This window comes from Bombus bifarius, unplaced genomic scaffold (assembly GCF_011952205.1).
Source record: "Bombus bifarius isolate JDL3187 unplaced genomic scaffold, Bbif_JDL3187 scf7180000008030, whole genome shotgun sequence".
NCBI classification, from domain to species: Eukaryota; Metazoa; Arthropoda; class Insecta; order Hymenoptera; family Apidae; genus Bombus; species Bombus bifarius.
This window is the reverse complement of record NW_022884401.1, coordinates 21428-33881: the sequence shown is the minus strand read 5'-3', so window position 1 is coordinate 33881 and position 12454 is coordinate 21428. Positions and strand designations below refer to the sequence as shown.

Here is a 12454-nt window from a genome sequence, read left to right as displayed (position 1 = left end):
TCAAGTATCTACAGATATAATTGCTTGACTTAAATATCGCCGTTTGGAAAGTTTTATTTCTACGTTTTGGAACAAGCACGATGCTAACAGAAAGTGTTTCCCTGTCGTTTGCATAAGTGTTTTTTTCCGGGCAATGAGCTCACGTGGACCTCTTAAGAGTCACGCTGTATATTTCGTAATAAGCGCGCTACGCAAGCGGCCGACAAAGATTTTAATTGTAAAGCAGCGTGAGAGGAAAAACTGCAGAAAATTTCCTGGCTAATTAACAGTAGCGTGGATATGATTTAGAGCGGCTGTTTTAATTGATCATCGCTCTACAATTACGTTCCGCTAACACGCACCTTCTTCGGTTAGGTGTATTAAACAGTAACAATTATTCTGATCGTATCCGACACGATATATCGGTGCAATTTTCCAAAGAATCGAAGATTTACACGAAATTTCTCTGGGAATAGGCGGGATTTATCGTTCCCAATTATTCTTCCATATATGCAAAACGCCCATTAGTATCGTAACGCGTGTACATCCTTTCGTGTAGAAACTTCTTTGTTAATAAGAATCTTCGAAGTCGACGCTTTCTAGGATGTGTTTCTTTTTCTTCTTTGACGCAAACATCGGGTATTTTATTTCTTCTCTCTTAATCCTATTGTCTTGAATCAGTTGCGAGGAAGCAACGGGAGAAAATGAAAAGAAACGACGAAGAAAGCTTCATGGACGCAAGGAAGCGGAGTTGGAAAAACCTTAGCGGAGATCGATATGGGGAAATAAAATCTTCCATTTCTCGTCGGGCTGGTAATTTCATGGAAGTTCCACCGAGCCGAGATAGGAAAAAGTCAGTCGCGCCGATAATTGCCTCCATAATGGCCCGTGCAGTTTGACGAGAAGAAAAAATTCACCGCACCGGTGAAAAATCCTACGGCGGAAAGGTCATCTCCGCAAACAAGCGCCTAAATTCCTAGATTTTCGTTCATTTTCGCGCGAAATCTATCTATCTTGATACACATGTTTTATTCCATCGATAATTGGGTAAGTGTAAGGAACGTTCGAATGGCTGAGAATCATAGTGATGAAACTTGCTAACATAAAGAATTTAATTTAGCGAAGTAAGAGTTGATCGATCGTCAATTTAATTTTTTTTTTTTTTTTTGAATAAGATAAATCGTATAAAATGGGAAAAATCGCATTTTAAGAACTAGGTACGAAATAAGTAGTCAGCAGGCGATAAATTTGAATTAGTACAATGCGTTCCTTGATAAATTGACACGATCTTTTAACTCAATGAATATCGCGTTGTTACAATAACATAGAGGTAACAGATTGTATCGAAAAATGAAAATCTTTGGATATGCCGCGACAACTAGCTTACAAGTAGCAATTTGTAATACAACGAGTATCTTTATTTTTGTTGGAATACGTATGCGGCAGATGAAAGATTAATTTGGCGTTGCACAAAATCGCATATTACGGCATCTTTATCATTACCGCGTATTGTGGCGGCTAAACAAATGTTTTTCTGTGTCAGAAAATCAATATGGGTAGTACACTAAAGTAATAAAGTGCCAAGCACTAAGTACTAAAGCACTAAAGCACCAAGTTCTAAAGCACTAAAGTGAAGTTGAAGTTGAAGTTGAAGTTGAAGTACTTCAACTTCACTTCAGTACTTCACAACAGCACTTCAGCACTTCAGCACCTCAGTGCTTCAGCACCTCAGCACCTCAGTGCTTCAGCACTTCAGTACTTCAGTACTTCAGCACTTCAGTACTTCAGTGCCTCAGCACTTCAGCACCTCAGTACTTCAGAACTTCAGTACTTCAGTACTTCAGCACTTCAGCACTTCGGTGCTTCAGCATTTCAACTTCAACTACAACTTCAACTTCAGCACTTTAGTACTTAGTGCTTTAGTACTTGGTACTTCAGTGCTCAGTGCTTTAGTGCTTTAGTACATGGTACTTTAGTACTTGGTACTTAGTGTTTAGTGTTAGGGTTAGTGTTAGTGTTATTGTTAGTGTTAGTGTTAATAGCACGAGACTTAAAGGACAGTGTTGTCCTTTAAGTGCCACTGAATGAACGTTCTATTACTGGAGCCGTTCAACAGTGAGCCACGTCTTTTTTTATTCAAATCAGACGGGGATAAATTGTTTCACTCACGGAATATTTATTAGTAAGTTCTCGCAGTTGCCGACTTAATAAGTTCGCTTCTATCTTCTGCCGCGCGGCTTTCAGTATTATCGTTGTTCTTATTTACATTAAGTACGTTCAACTTATGGCTGATTACACTCTTGAAAATCAATGGGCACTATCGTCCTAACGTGCACGTTATAATTTCCTATATTGTCCACGGTTTCTTCGACAAACGTTTAATCAATCGTCGACGCTTATTACTTATTCAACGTCTCGACTATTCAATCGTAAGCAGCGTGAAAAAGCGGATAAGAGAAGCGGAACGAAAAAGTATATCTTAACGGTTAAGCGTTATGCGTACAAAGAACTTTAAAAATCATGTATACGACCGAGCGTCGAGGAGTTAATAGCGGGCGAGAGAAATTTTTTAAAGAAAGAGAAAATCTTCTAGACGGTTTATGATAAGATTATACCACGTTGTAACGTAACGCACAGTAATAAAGGAAAATCGTCGACTCTCTATCGCTCTCTCGTTTTCAACCAGTCTTTAACAAAATCTCCATTCTCGTGAAGTTAACACATTGTTGGCTACAGCTGATAGGTCGACGAGATTTCCTTGAAATCAAACATATATAATTACCAAACGACCGATATCCTAATATTACGACGAACAAGTAAATAAATTGGGTAAATGAAATCCAACGCGCAATGTACACGAAGAGAAAATTACATGGAGCCTATAAACCATCGGCGGCCACTCGAGCAAACAATCGAGCCGTGAACCACGACGGAAGCGAAAAGGCTTGTTACTCGTCGGAACGAGCGACGCATTTTCCTCCCTTTTCCGTGGGAATCCGTACAATCGAATCGAAAGGCCGTTTCCCAGTGACGCTTAAGAAAGGTAAGTGTAAGCTAGACATAACAAGTTGTTGTTCGGAACAGAGTGCCATCGGCGGTAGGTATTCGAGACATTACCCGGTTGGCTTTTGATCTTAATCTTAATTGCTGAAACTTCTCCGTGAAAGAGGATAATTCAAAGCCGAACCTCGCCCCCTTCGCCCTTTCTGTCCGCCCTTATTCTTCCATATCTCTTTCGCGGGTTCGTCGAGCAAATTTGCAAACGATAAAAACGAATCGGTCCGTTTGTTCGTTGTCGAGCCGCAATTAGCAATAGCTCGAACGATTATAATCGATGACGATTCGTACACAGTACTTTATTATCAACCTTTTCCCATCCCCCTTTTCATCCTTAACGTCTCGTACACCGATGAAGTCGTACATCGATCGGTTATATAATATTTGCGGTTCCGTCGGAAGCAACGGAAGCGAGAAAACTGGAAAATTAATGTTTTCTCGGTAGAATACCGGGTAGCTGGAAGAAACTTCGTTCCACTTCGATCGAAGTTGCCATGTTTTTGCGGTACATAGTTTGAAAGTCCAAGTCTCCGTCGCGTTTTTCCCGCCGAATCGACTTCGTACGATGTTTGTCGGTGTTTACTTTGGCTCGACGCGATACCGATTCGCGTTATTCGCCGGTTTCGCCTCGCGGTTTATTTGGATTAATCGTTAAACGCTCGTAAACCGGGTTTAGTTAAACGGTCCGACAAAGAGGGGTTGAAGGAAAAGAAAAAAAAAGATGCTTTCGAAGAAAACTTGGAAAGTTTCCGATAGAAGGGAGCGCTTCTTGCACACTCGGAGGAGCTCTTGCCGAGGAAGAAATTTTCCAAAGCGAAGAACAGGGAAAAGGAAACCGAGTTGCTGTCAACGGGTATCGATCAAGCTGCTTGTAAAACTCAAAACTTCCCTTGCATATCGCTTACAAACTCGATTAAGAATTACTAAAACTTCCTATTAAATTGAAAAAAGCGTCACGAGAGCGTGTAATCCAATTTGATGTGGAAAAAAAGAAGAGAAAGAGCAACACCAATAACGCGCTACCATTAGGAGCGCAAACAGAAGCGCGTTATTGGTGAGCGTAATTATTCATAAAACAAATTGTAATTCGATATCGAGTTATGCCGATGGCCCCACGAAAATACAAGTGTTGGTCATCGACGTAACGATAACCGAACGTTCAACAAGCACGGCTGACAATACGATAATGCCAGTATAGTAGCATCATCCACTGCTTCTCGTTCTTCTTCGTAAACAGAGATTAGATACCGAGCGAAACGGTGGACGGAGCTCTCTGTTGTACGTTCTATTCGTCCTCGGCCTTCTCTCTTTTTTCCAAACCAACAACCTTCCCAAAGGATCATCGCGTCGGTTTTCATTGTCGTTCACGGTCGTGCCAGTTTTAGAGATCTCGTGTGTATACGCGGTTCTTTCTAGAGGCAGGTCCAGGACGATCACTCGAGAAATATAAAAGGCTCCTTGCGGCAGTCCCTATCCAACGATTCTGGACCCTTCGAGTGTCGAATGCTCGTCTTAGCTATTACAACGAGTATGCTAGACCCTGAGAGAAAGAAAGATTATCGGACCAGGTTCTTCGGCAAGGGTTACTGCCTCTTTTCGTATTATGTTCCCCCTCCATCGAGCAATTTCGCCCTGTCCTCGCGTCTCTGTGGCTTCGCTTCGTTAATTCGGAAAGCATAAGCCTCGATTTATGTCTCGAGACTCGAAGGATCGTCTCTCGTTCGATTTTCGCTCGATCTTGCCCACAAGCTTTATGACACGCCGGGGAAATGGGATCTATGCGCGACAATATAAACGGTAGCTTGGCTTTGATTCAGTTGGCCAAACTCGATCGAACTGCCGACGTTATGGCTGCGAAGGACCAAGAAACGATCGAGACTTTTCCAATGGATGCGCGTTCTTGATTCCAACGTCTTACCTAGGTCTCCGAGTAATAACCTTTCGACGATTATTTGCTTCACACACAAGAATATTCTTCCACTCGATATTCGCACTTAGAGGTGGATAGTTTCAACGCCGAGCTCAGCTGTGTTCTCATCACGTACGTCACGTTACGAGTTATTTAGCGTTTTCGAGCGATCCGAAGATTTAAATGTTCGTACAATTTGGACAGATCTTTTTATAATAATGGAAACATCACGACCAACTACTAGCAAAGATACACAGAGAATATTCGAGCAATGCGCTTGCTTGTGATCGCCGATATGTTGCAATACCATACGGATTCGGTATCAAGCGTAACGATGCTTCTTCGTAATTATATCTCCTACAGTTAACTATTTCGCAACACGTATTACGAAATTAGCGGAAAAAGAGGAAAATTTCTTTCCTATCTATACCACCGTGCTGATAACGTACACATTTTTATCATTTTCATAGCGAATCGAAGATATATGTTTTATATAATTGCATTTACATAGCACCGGAACACTCGTGCTTAATTGAATCTAAATATTTATCGAGCATGTAATTAGAAGTACATTAATTGCACAATTTCTCTCGGTCAACTGCCGGGGGAGGGGATTCCATATTCGACGTAGTGACATTTCCATTAAATTTCTTTATTTACGATTTATATATTTCGTTAATTGCAAATAATAGTCATTTATACGCGAAATATTTTCAGTTTCCCTTTAGGGAACTGAAATTCCCTTTAGGTAGGAAGAGAATCTCGTTGCAGCGATCGGAATCGTTCTAAATATTTTTCGCTCCGCGAAATCCTTCGTTCCTAATCTATATTTCGTTTTATGGCAATGATTTCTATATATAGAAAGAAACACCGCGACACGCCATGTTTCCGATGTTCGCAGCTATCCGCGAGATATCTTTTCTTCGCTTACCCGCCTTACAGATGTCCACATCGACGTCGTCGCTGATGCCACGAGGGAACTTGGTATTCAACAGCTCTTCCACGGTGAATTTATGCCTGTGCCTTCCGACGGTGTTCTCGTTCTCCCCGGGATCGGCGTCGACCGCCCGGCAATCGGCGCATCGACTCGCCAAACAGAGGATGGAAAGCAACGGCAGCAATCTCATCTCGATATCGTCGATATCGGGTCCAAACGACACGAGTGCCTTCTTCCCTCTATGTACCCAGCTAGGCCATAAAAGACCAGTCGTACTACCGCCTACACCAACGCATTTGCCACTACTTCTCTTTCACCCTCTTCTCGTTTCCACCTTTCGACGTGCACGTCTTCCACCGACGACTCGAGACCACCACTCGAAACGCGGGAGAAATTTTCTCGAGTGGGATGCCACCGATCACATGTCCGAACTCAGTCACGCTCGATGGATGCGATCGATACACGTCGTCCTTGCCCTCGCCTCGGTCAGTCGACCAAAAAAGGAGAGAGAAAAAAAAAGAACAAAGAGGATCTATCGGAATGACGTGAAGACCAAAAGCGAAGGAGGAACTACCCTTTGTCGCAGATGCACAACGAAGCACGAACAAACCGGAGAAGACACGTGAGACGAGACGCGATGAAAAACGGTAAAATCGACGATTCGGCCGATACGCGGTCACAGAAGGTAGAAGGAAGACGAAGCAAACGAGTGATACGCGTGTTCACGCGATGAAAACGTAATCGCTACTGAAGAGTTGGGTCGGACGCCGATCGAGGAACATGACGAGCGTACGTCATCGGACAAACGAAGCGATAAGAGACGATCGCGAGGAAGGCGAGCGGGAGCGCGGGTCAAAGTTCGTGTCACAGATTAGAGGGACGGATTGCCAGCGGCGATCGTCCTTGCGTGGAGAACGTGGAGAACAGACTGATCGTCCCTCGCGGCCGACACGACGCGTCGTTCGAAAGCGCGCGCTCGTACTGGCATTAAGTCGAGAGAGGGATAGAGGAGGAGGGGGATATGTATGTATATCTAGAGGGGATGCCGGGAACAAGCAGTCTCCTCCCTCGCAAACCTGCACGGCACGAGGGTGGCCGAGACACTGACCGAGCTTCCGTCGTTCGGCCACCAGCGAACCCTAAAGAATCCTCGGCCCTCCGAAAAACACTTGTACCGCTCGCTCGTACATAGATTCCCGTCGATTCTCGTCGCGTTTGATCGTCCGTCGTTCGATAAAGATACGACGACCACGTACGAGCAAATATCTTGCAACCACATTTATCTTACTAATTTCGAATATATTTTAGATACGCATAATTAAGAAGAATAAAGAAATAATTATCTGCTTCCGGATTTAATAAATATATCCCTGAAAAAAATGTCAGCATTTATTCCGCGCTTTCGAAAAACGAATAGGTCTGGTACACATCAACGCGTAAAAATTTGCAGAAAGATCGCGAACGCGGCATGTGCTCGATCCCTTCGATTCTATATCGAGAAAGATTGTCGATTTTCAAAAAATGATCAGAATACGCATGAGATTATTGAAAGATAAAAAAAAAAAAAACAAAAAATTGTATCGATGGACGTATCGACGTTGTCATTCAGTTTCCTCCTCGTGCTCGATACGTGTAACGATTTCTCACTGAACGTGTCGATGTTTGTGCGACGATAAAAAATAACAGAAGAATCCAAGGGAATCTCGAAACGTATATTTTTCGCTGGTTGGGCAATCAGCATTAATCCAAACAAATACGAATCAAATACCTGGAATATTCGTAGCATAGCGAATCCCATCTATAATTCATCGAACGTCCATGACGATCCTCGTCACGAATTTACATATACCGTCACCGCGACGATTTTCGACGCGCTTTCGTTCGCTAAAAGATCGGACAACCGCCGAATTTCACGGTGGAACGTGTCCCTGGCAAACTATCGCCCGTTGCATTTAAAAATTAACGGTACCGCTTGTGCATAGCAGTGGCGCGAGGCTACTTAAAAGGCGCTATTTCTAGAAGAACGGTGGCGGTGCTGGGGCGTCGCTTTCGGCCACACATATTGATAAATATTCCAAAAGTGGCGGGGCCTGTCGCCCACGGAAACACGTGTTTCATATCCCACGCAACGACCTGTATCGGTCAAGTATCGGATTACTGTCATGGGATCACCCTTTAGGAACCCTGCCTGTCTATCCGAGGGTAAGTGCATGTCGACGCTGCACAGAAACCCTCCACGAGAATAATCTCTGAAGGTACGAGGGAAAAACCGAATTCTCTGTTAACATCACGCACGAACGAACGAAACAGGACTGACGACAGTACGGCGACGAATCAGAGATCAGCCTGAGATACTAGTCAATGTCCTGCGATCATTCCGATACTTCGAATGTGATCCTAACCCGTAGGTTTAGCTTTAGTTTCGTACAAATCCGTTCGTAGGTATCACGACACTTGCGGAAAGCGAGATCCACATCGAGGAAGATTAGGAAATTATTCAAATCTTGAAGAATATCGTCGAGGTGGGTATAGAAAAAAATACGAGATAAATCAAAAATTTGTATATTCGATATTACGATAGAACTCTTTTCTTCGCGTATGATATCATTGTGATTGAGAATCAGCGGAAAACGGTTGACTCGTGCGATTTAAACGGACCGTTAGATTCACGAGTGGCGTTTAATTAAAATCATTAGGGGAAGGAATATTAGGAGCAATAAGTTAGGTGTTCGTGGCCACAGCTGCACGTGAAACGTTACATATAAAGGTAATAATATATTCAGCGGTACAGTAATCGTGGAAGCCTTTGTAGAAGCTTCGGCGATGCTCGATAAAAATTTCATCGCTTCATATCGCACGCTCGACTTCCTACGGTTGAAATTCTTCGCGTAACAACAGTTTTTCCTTCAATTATGTTATCCGTCACGTACGATGCGTCGATGTATCCATCGAAGACAAAAACGCACACGTTACAACGATTAATCGCTCGTAAATTGTCCCACGCAGAATCTCGAAATATCAAACCTGCGAATCATATTGAATCGCAGTGGTTAAACGAACGAAAAAGCGGTGGCAATCCACAACGGAATATCTCTTACGTAACGATACTCTGTGCGAGTGGAAAGTTTGCTACGATTAGCGTGAAATACGTTAAACACCCTTGTTCTTCTGTTCGCTCGGTTTCGTTAGATTCCCAGCCCGTTCGCGAAGAAACGAAAGGAGAAACGGAAACGGCGGTGCAATTAAAGTGGAACCGTTTAAATTTATTCCTGCAGGACGTTTCGGTTGAACGAAACGACGGCCTTTTTGTCGGTGGTTGCAGACTTTCCGAAAATTCGAGCAGTCGGAAGCGATATCCCCTTGCGAACCAGATCCGAAACTTTTCCGCTCGCGCGTGCTTTTCTTCGCTTCGTTTCGTTTCGCGTTCGCTGTCTAATATTCCTGCGCTTCGTTGCGTAACATGGAAAACTCGAAAGTCCACCACCTCCACCAGTTCGGTATGCCGCTGCGCCACCGTGTTCGATGGCGAAATAATTAACGTGGAAACTTTCCACGCGATTGAAAGATCTCGCGTTTACGACAGAGGGGCGCCGCTGTAAAATGGATCGTCGCCGAGCAAGCGACATTAATTAAAATCGTAGAGTTTAAGCCCAACCCGCTTAAACCCGCTTCTCCACTCGTGTGTCGTTCTCTGTCGCTTGGTTCGGCTACCGAGAATCGCGTAAGAATTTTTCGCGCGCGAACAGTGAAATTCGTGGAAATCGAACCCGAGAAGGTTTTTTCCCCACACCTTCGAAGATAGGGATCCGAGCATCGCTGCTCGAGCGACGCGTTTTCGATGTAATTCCCGCAGTAAATTAGCCATAAGCGCATCCGGTCGATTGGTTCTTACGTGGAAGTTGGTCGTTTAATGGTTGTTTGGCTGATAGTTTGGTTAGGAGCCGGAGAATTGATAATTGAATCGTTAATTCAGCGAGAATACGTAATTGCTTCTGTTACTTTGACAAAATTATTTATCTTTGATGGGAGCATGTTTTTGTTCGCAGTAGTTTTAGTTTTAGACGGTGCTTGAATTGATCCTAGTTAAACGGGATTAGATTTTGGTAATAGACTTTCCACTCCACTGAACTAACGATTATCAGTGTTCGTTAGCGATGATAGAACTTTAGTCAGCGAATTAAACGAGACACAGAGGAAAGAGAGCGACAAGATTTCTGATTTAAAAAGATTATGGACAAAGTTGGAAAGATTGATAGAGAAACCTGTATGCCTTCGAACGTTAAAATACTTGGCTACGCGTAGTCATAAAGCCTACCTATGAAACCTACTTACGAACTGTACGTATCGTTTCCTGTACTTATCTCGTTATTAGAAAGACTGTGCACTTGTTCCACTTTTTCGCTGGTCTTCAAATATTCATGAATGATATCATGCTATGATATATGAAAATCACACATATACATAAAGCGTAAGAAATTTCACGAGGGAAGGAATTATAAGAATAAATATACCGCTCTCGAACACTTTTTCTCTCTGCTCGGCTGTAGAACGATCACTTCATTTAGAGACCGGTGGTAGCCGGTGAATCGCTCGTCGGGCAAATACACTCGCCAGCGAAGTCTTACGGGGAAATTGTTCCATTGTGATTTTAATTCATTCGCGGTTGAACGACGCGTCGTAGCGCGGCGAAGTTGTCGACGGTGGCCGAAGAGAAACGGAAGAAAAGGTAAAAACGGTGAAAGAAAAAGGGCGCCATTCGGCAGAGGCAACGAGGAAAGAAGCGAGAAACCTTCTCCGATACGGAGGACGAAAAAGCAGCGCGCGAGCTCGTTTAAACAAGCTGTCAACGAGCAATTAATCAGCGTTAACATGCGCTCTTTACTGCGCGCATAATGAAGCCGATTAGATGCGCGTCGAAGCTTTCATCTCTCCAGACTGCGTCTCTCGTTAGACAGTCTCGTTTCGCCGATATCGCGGAAGAAGAAAGAATCGAGGGACGAGAGGCAGGGGAATCTCGGACGGGGCTAAACATCATTTCTGAGGCCTAACGATATCGTCGTTCGAGATAAGCTTAATATTCGAAACGCGACGTCTGCCGCGACGAGATACTACACGAGGACCTTTCTCGTACGACAGTGTTCTTCAATTTTTAATCGGCGGAAATAGGAAACTACATCGACGTTTATCGTACATTTCGGTGAATTTTAAAAGGAAAAACGATTCATTGGGTTTCTCGTGATTTATCGACGAGCCGTGGAAAATAGAATATAGATCGCGATAGTTTTCGGTGATTTTCGAATTGAAAACGAGGTTGAAGAACACTGACACTGGAAGCAGATTATCTTACCAGCGAGGCGGAAGTATACCGTCGGTATTACCGGTAGCTTCGCGAACTTACGAGGGGATATTCAGATCGATCATTCCGGTTGAATATTTTCTGGTAATGGAACGTGGAGCCAGCGTAACGATGTGCTTCGATGGAATCGTGTATCGCGAATGACTGCTTCTTCTACGATCGTTCGGAATAAAGGAAGGACTTTTCCAACTTTTAATGATCGCGAGAATGAAGGAATTAAATTTTGCTGCAAAGTGTTTTAGTATTCAGAAGGTTAAAATAGCAAAAAAGAAAAGAAAAAAAGCTAAGATCCATTACTATGACCACATTTTTTCTTATTTTTTCTTTATTCTCTAAATAAAAATATATGTATACTTTTTTACGTACGTACGACGTCTTAGAATCGCGAATGATAAAATATATCTGTAATTCCAATTGATATCATAACTTAGTTGGTAACTTATGCACTTTATTTTGGGACACCTTGTACATTCGATTTCGTGCAACTCGATATCGGAACGATTGTTTTTAGCCGTTCGTTACAACGAGCCTTTACATACAGCTGCGTAAACGATACTGAACTCCTCCCAAAAAAATAACAAAACAGAAGGCTAACTTTTTTACGTTGAAATTTTACCCGCAGGCGCACCTTGTCTGATTTCGCAGAAGTACTATGCTCTGCGCGCAAAAAGGGGGAGAGCATCGAGCGTGTTGCATATATGGCCCTATTCATTGACTAACTCATTGCTCGTCGGACCAACGATAAATAGCTTTGTACAGCTTTAATTCCTTGGGTACAAAGAATGCTTGTGCTGCGTTTCGCGAACTACGTATGCTCGAAACAAGGTCATAACGAAAGTACTGGTACTTCTATCTGTGAGTTATCGTGACTACTTTCATCGTCGATGCCATTTCGGCGTAGAAAAGTGAAGAATAAATATGAATTTTAAATGTGTACTCACCTAAGATGCATTTTCGAATTCGTTTTATAACTGATCTTAGTTGAAGTATAACATTAATAATAGCGTGATCAATGAGACGAACGCGTTTTTTTAGATAGACACTAACGTTCGTTACATTTTTCCGTTACATTTTCATCGACTAAATACAGGATAGATCTGACATTATACGGGACTCCGAGTCTCACGTTTCGAAATTACCGACCTCGAAAAAGATCAGTCTTCCTTACGCCCTCTTCGATTTGTTACGGCGAATATAGGAAGTACATATATTTAAC

The 12454-nt window shown here is 43.0% G+C and overlaps 1 protein-coding gene across 2 annotated transcripts in view; it reads right to left on the bottom strand.

Moving 5' to 3' along the window:
* Positions 1-12201, bottom strand: part of LOC117207431 (bone morphogenetic protein 1-like) — a 54872-nt gene extending 42671 nt beyond the window's left edge. The window contains exon 1 of one of the 2 annotated variants that reach the window (XM_033447666.1): positions 12180-12201. Coding sequence is in view for 1 of the 2 variants with exons in the window: in XM_033447665.1 (XP_033303556.1) it covers positions 5877-6072 (196 nt within the window). In the remaining variant the exon portion in view is untranslated. Of the gene's footprint in view, positions 1-5876; positions 6973-12179 lie in introns of those variants that run through there. The other variant, XM_033447665.1, reaches the window with a different exon arrangement.
* Between the last annotated feature and the right edge of the window lie 253 nt (positions 12202-12454).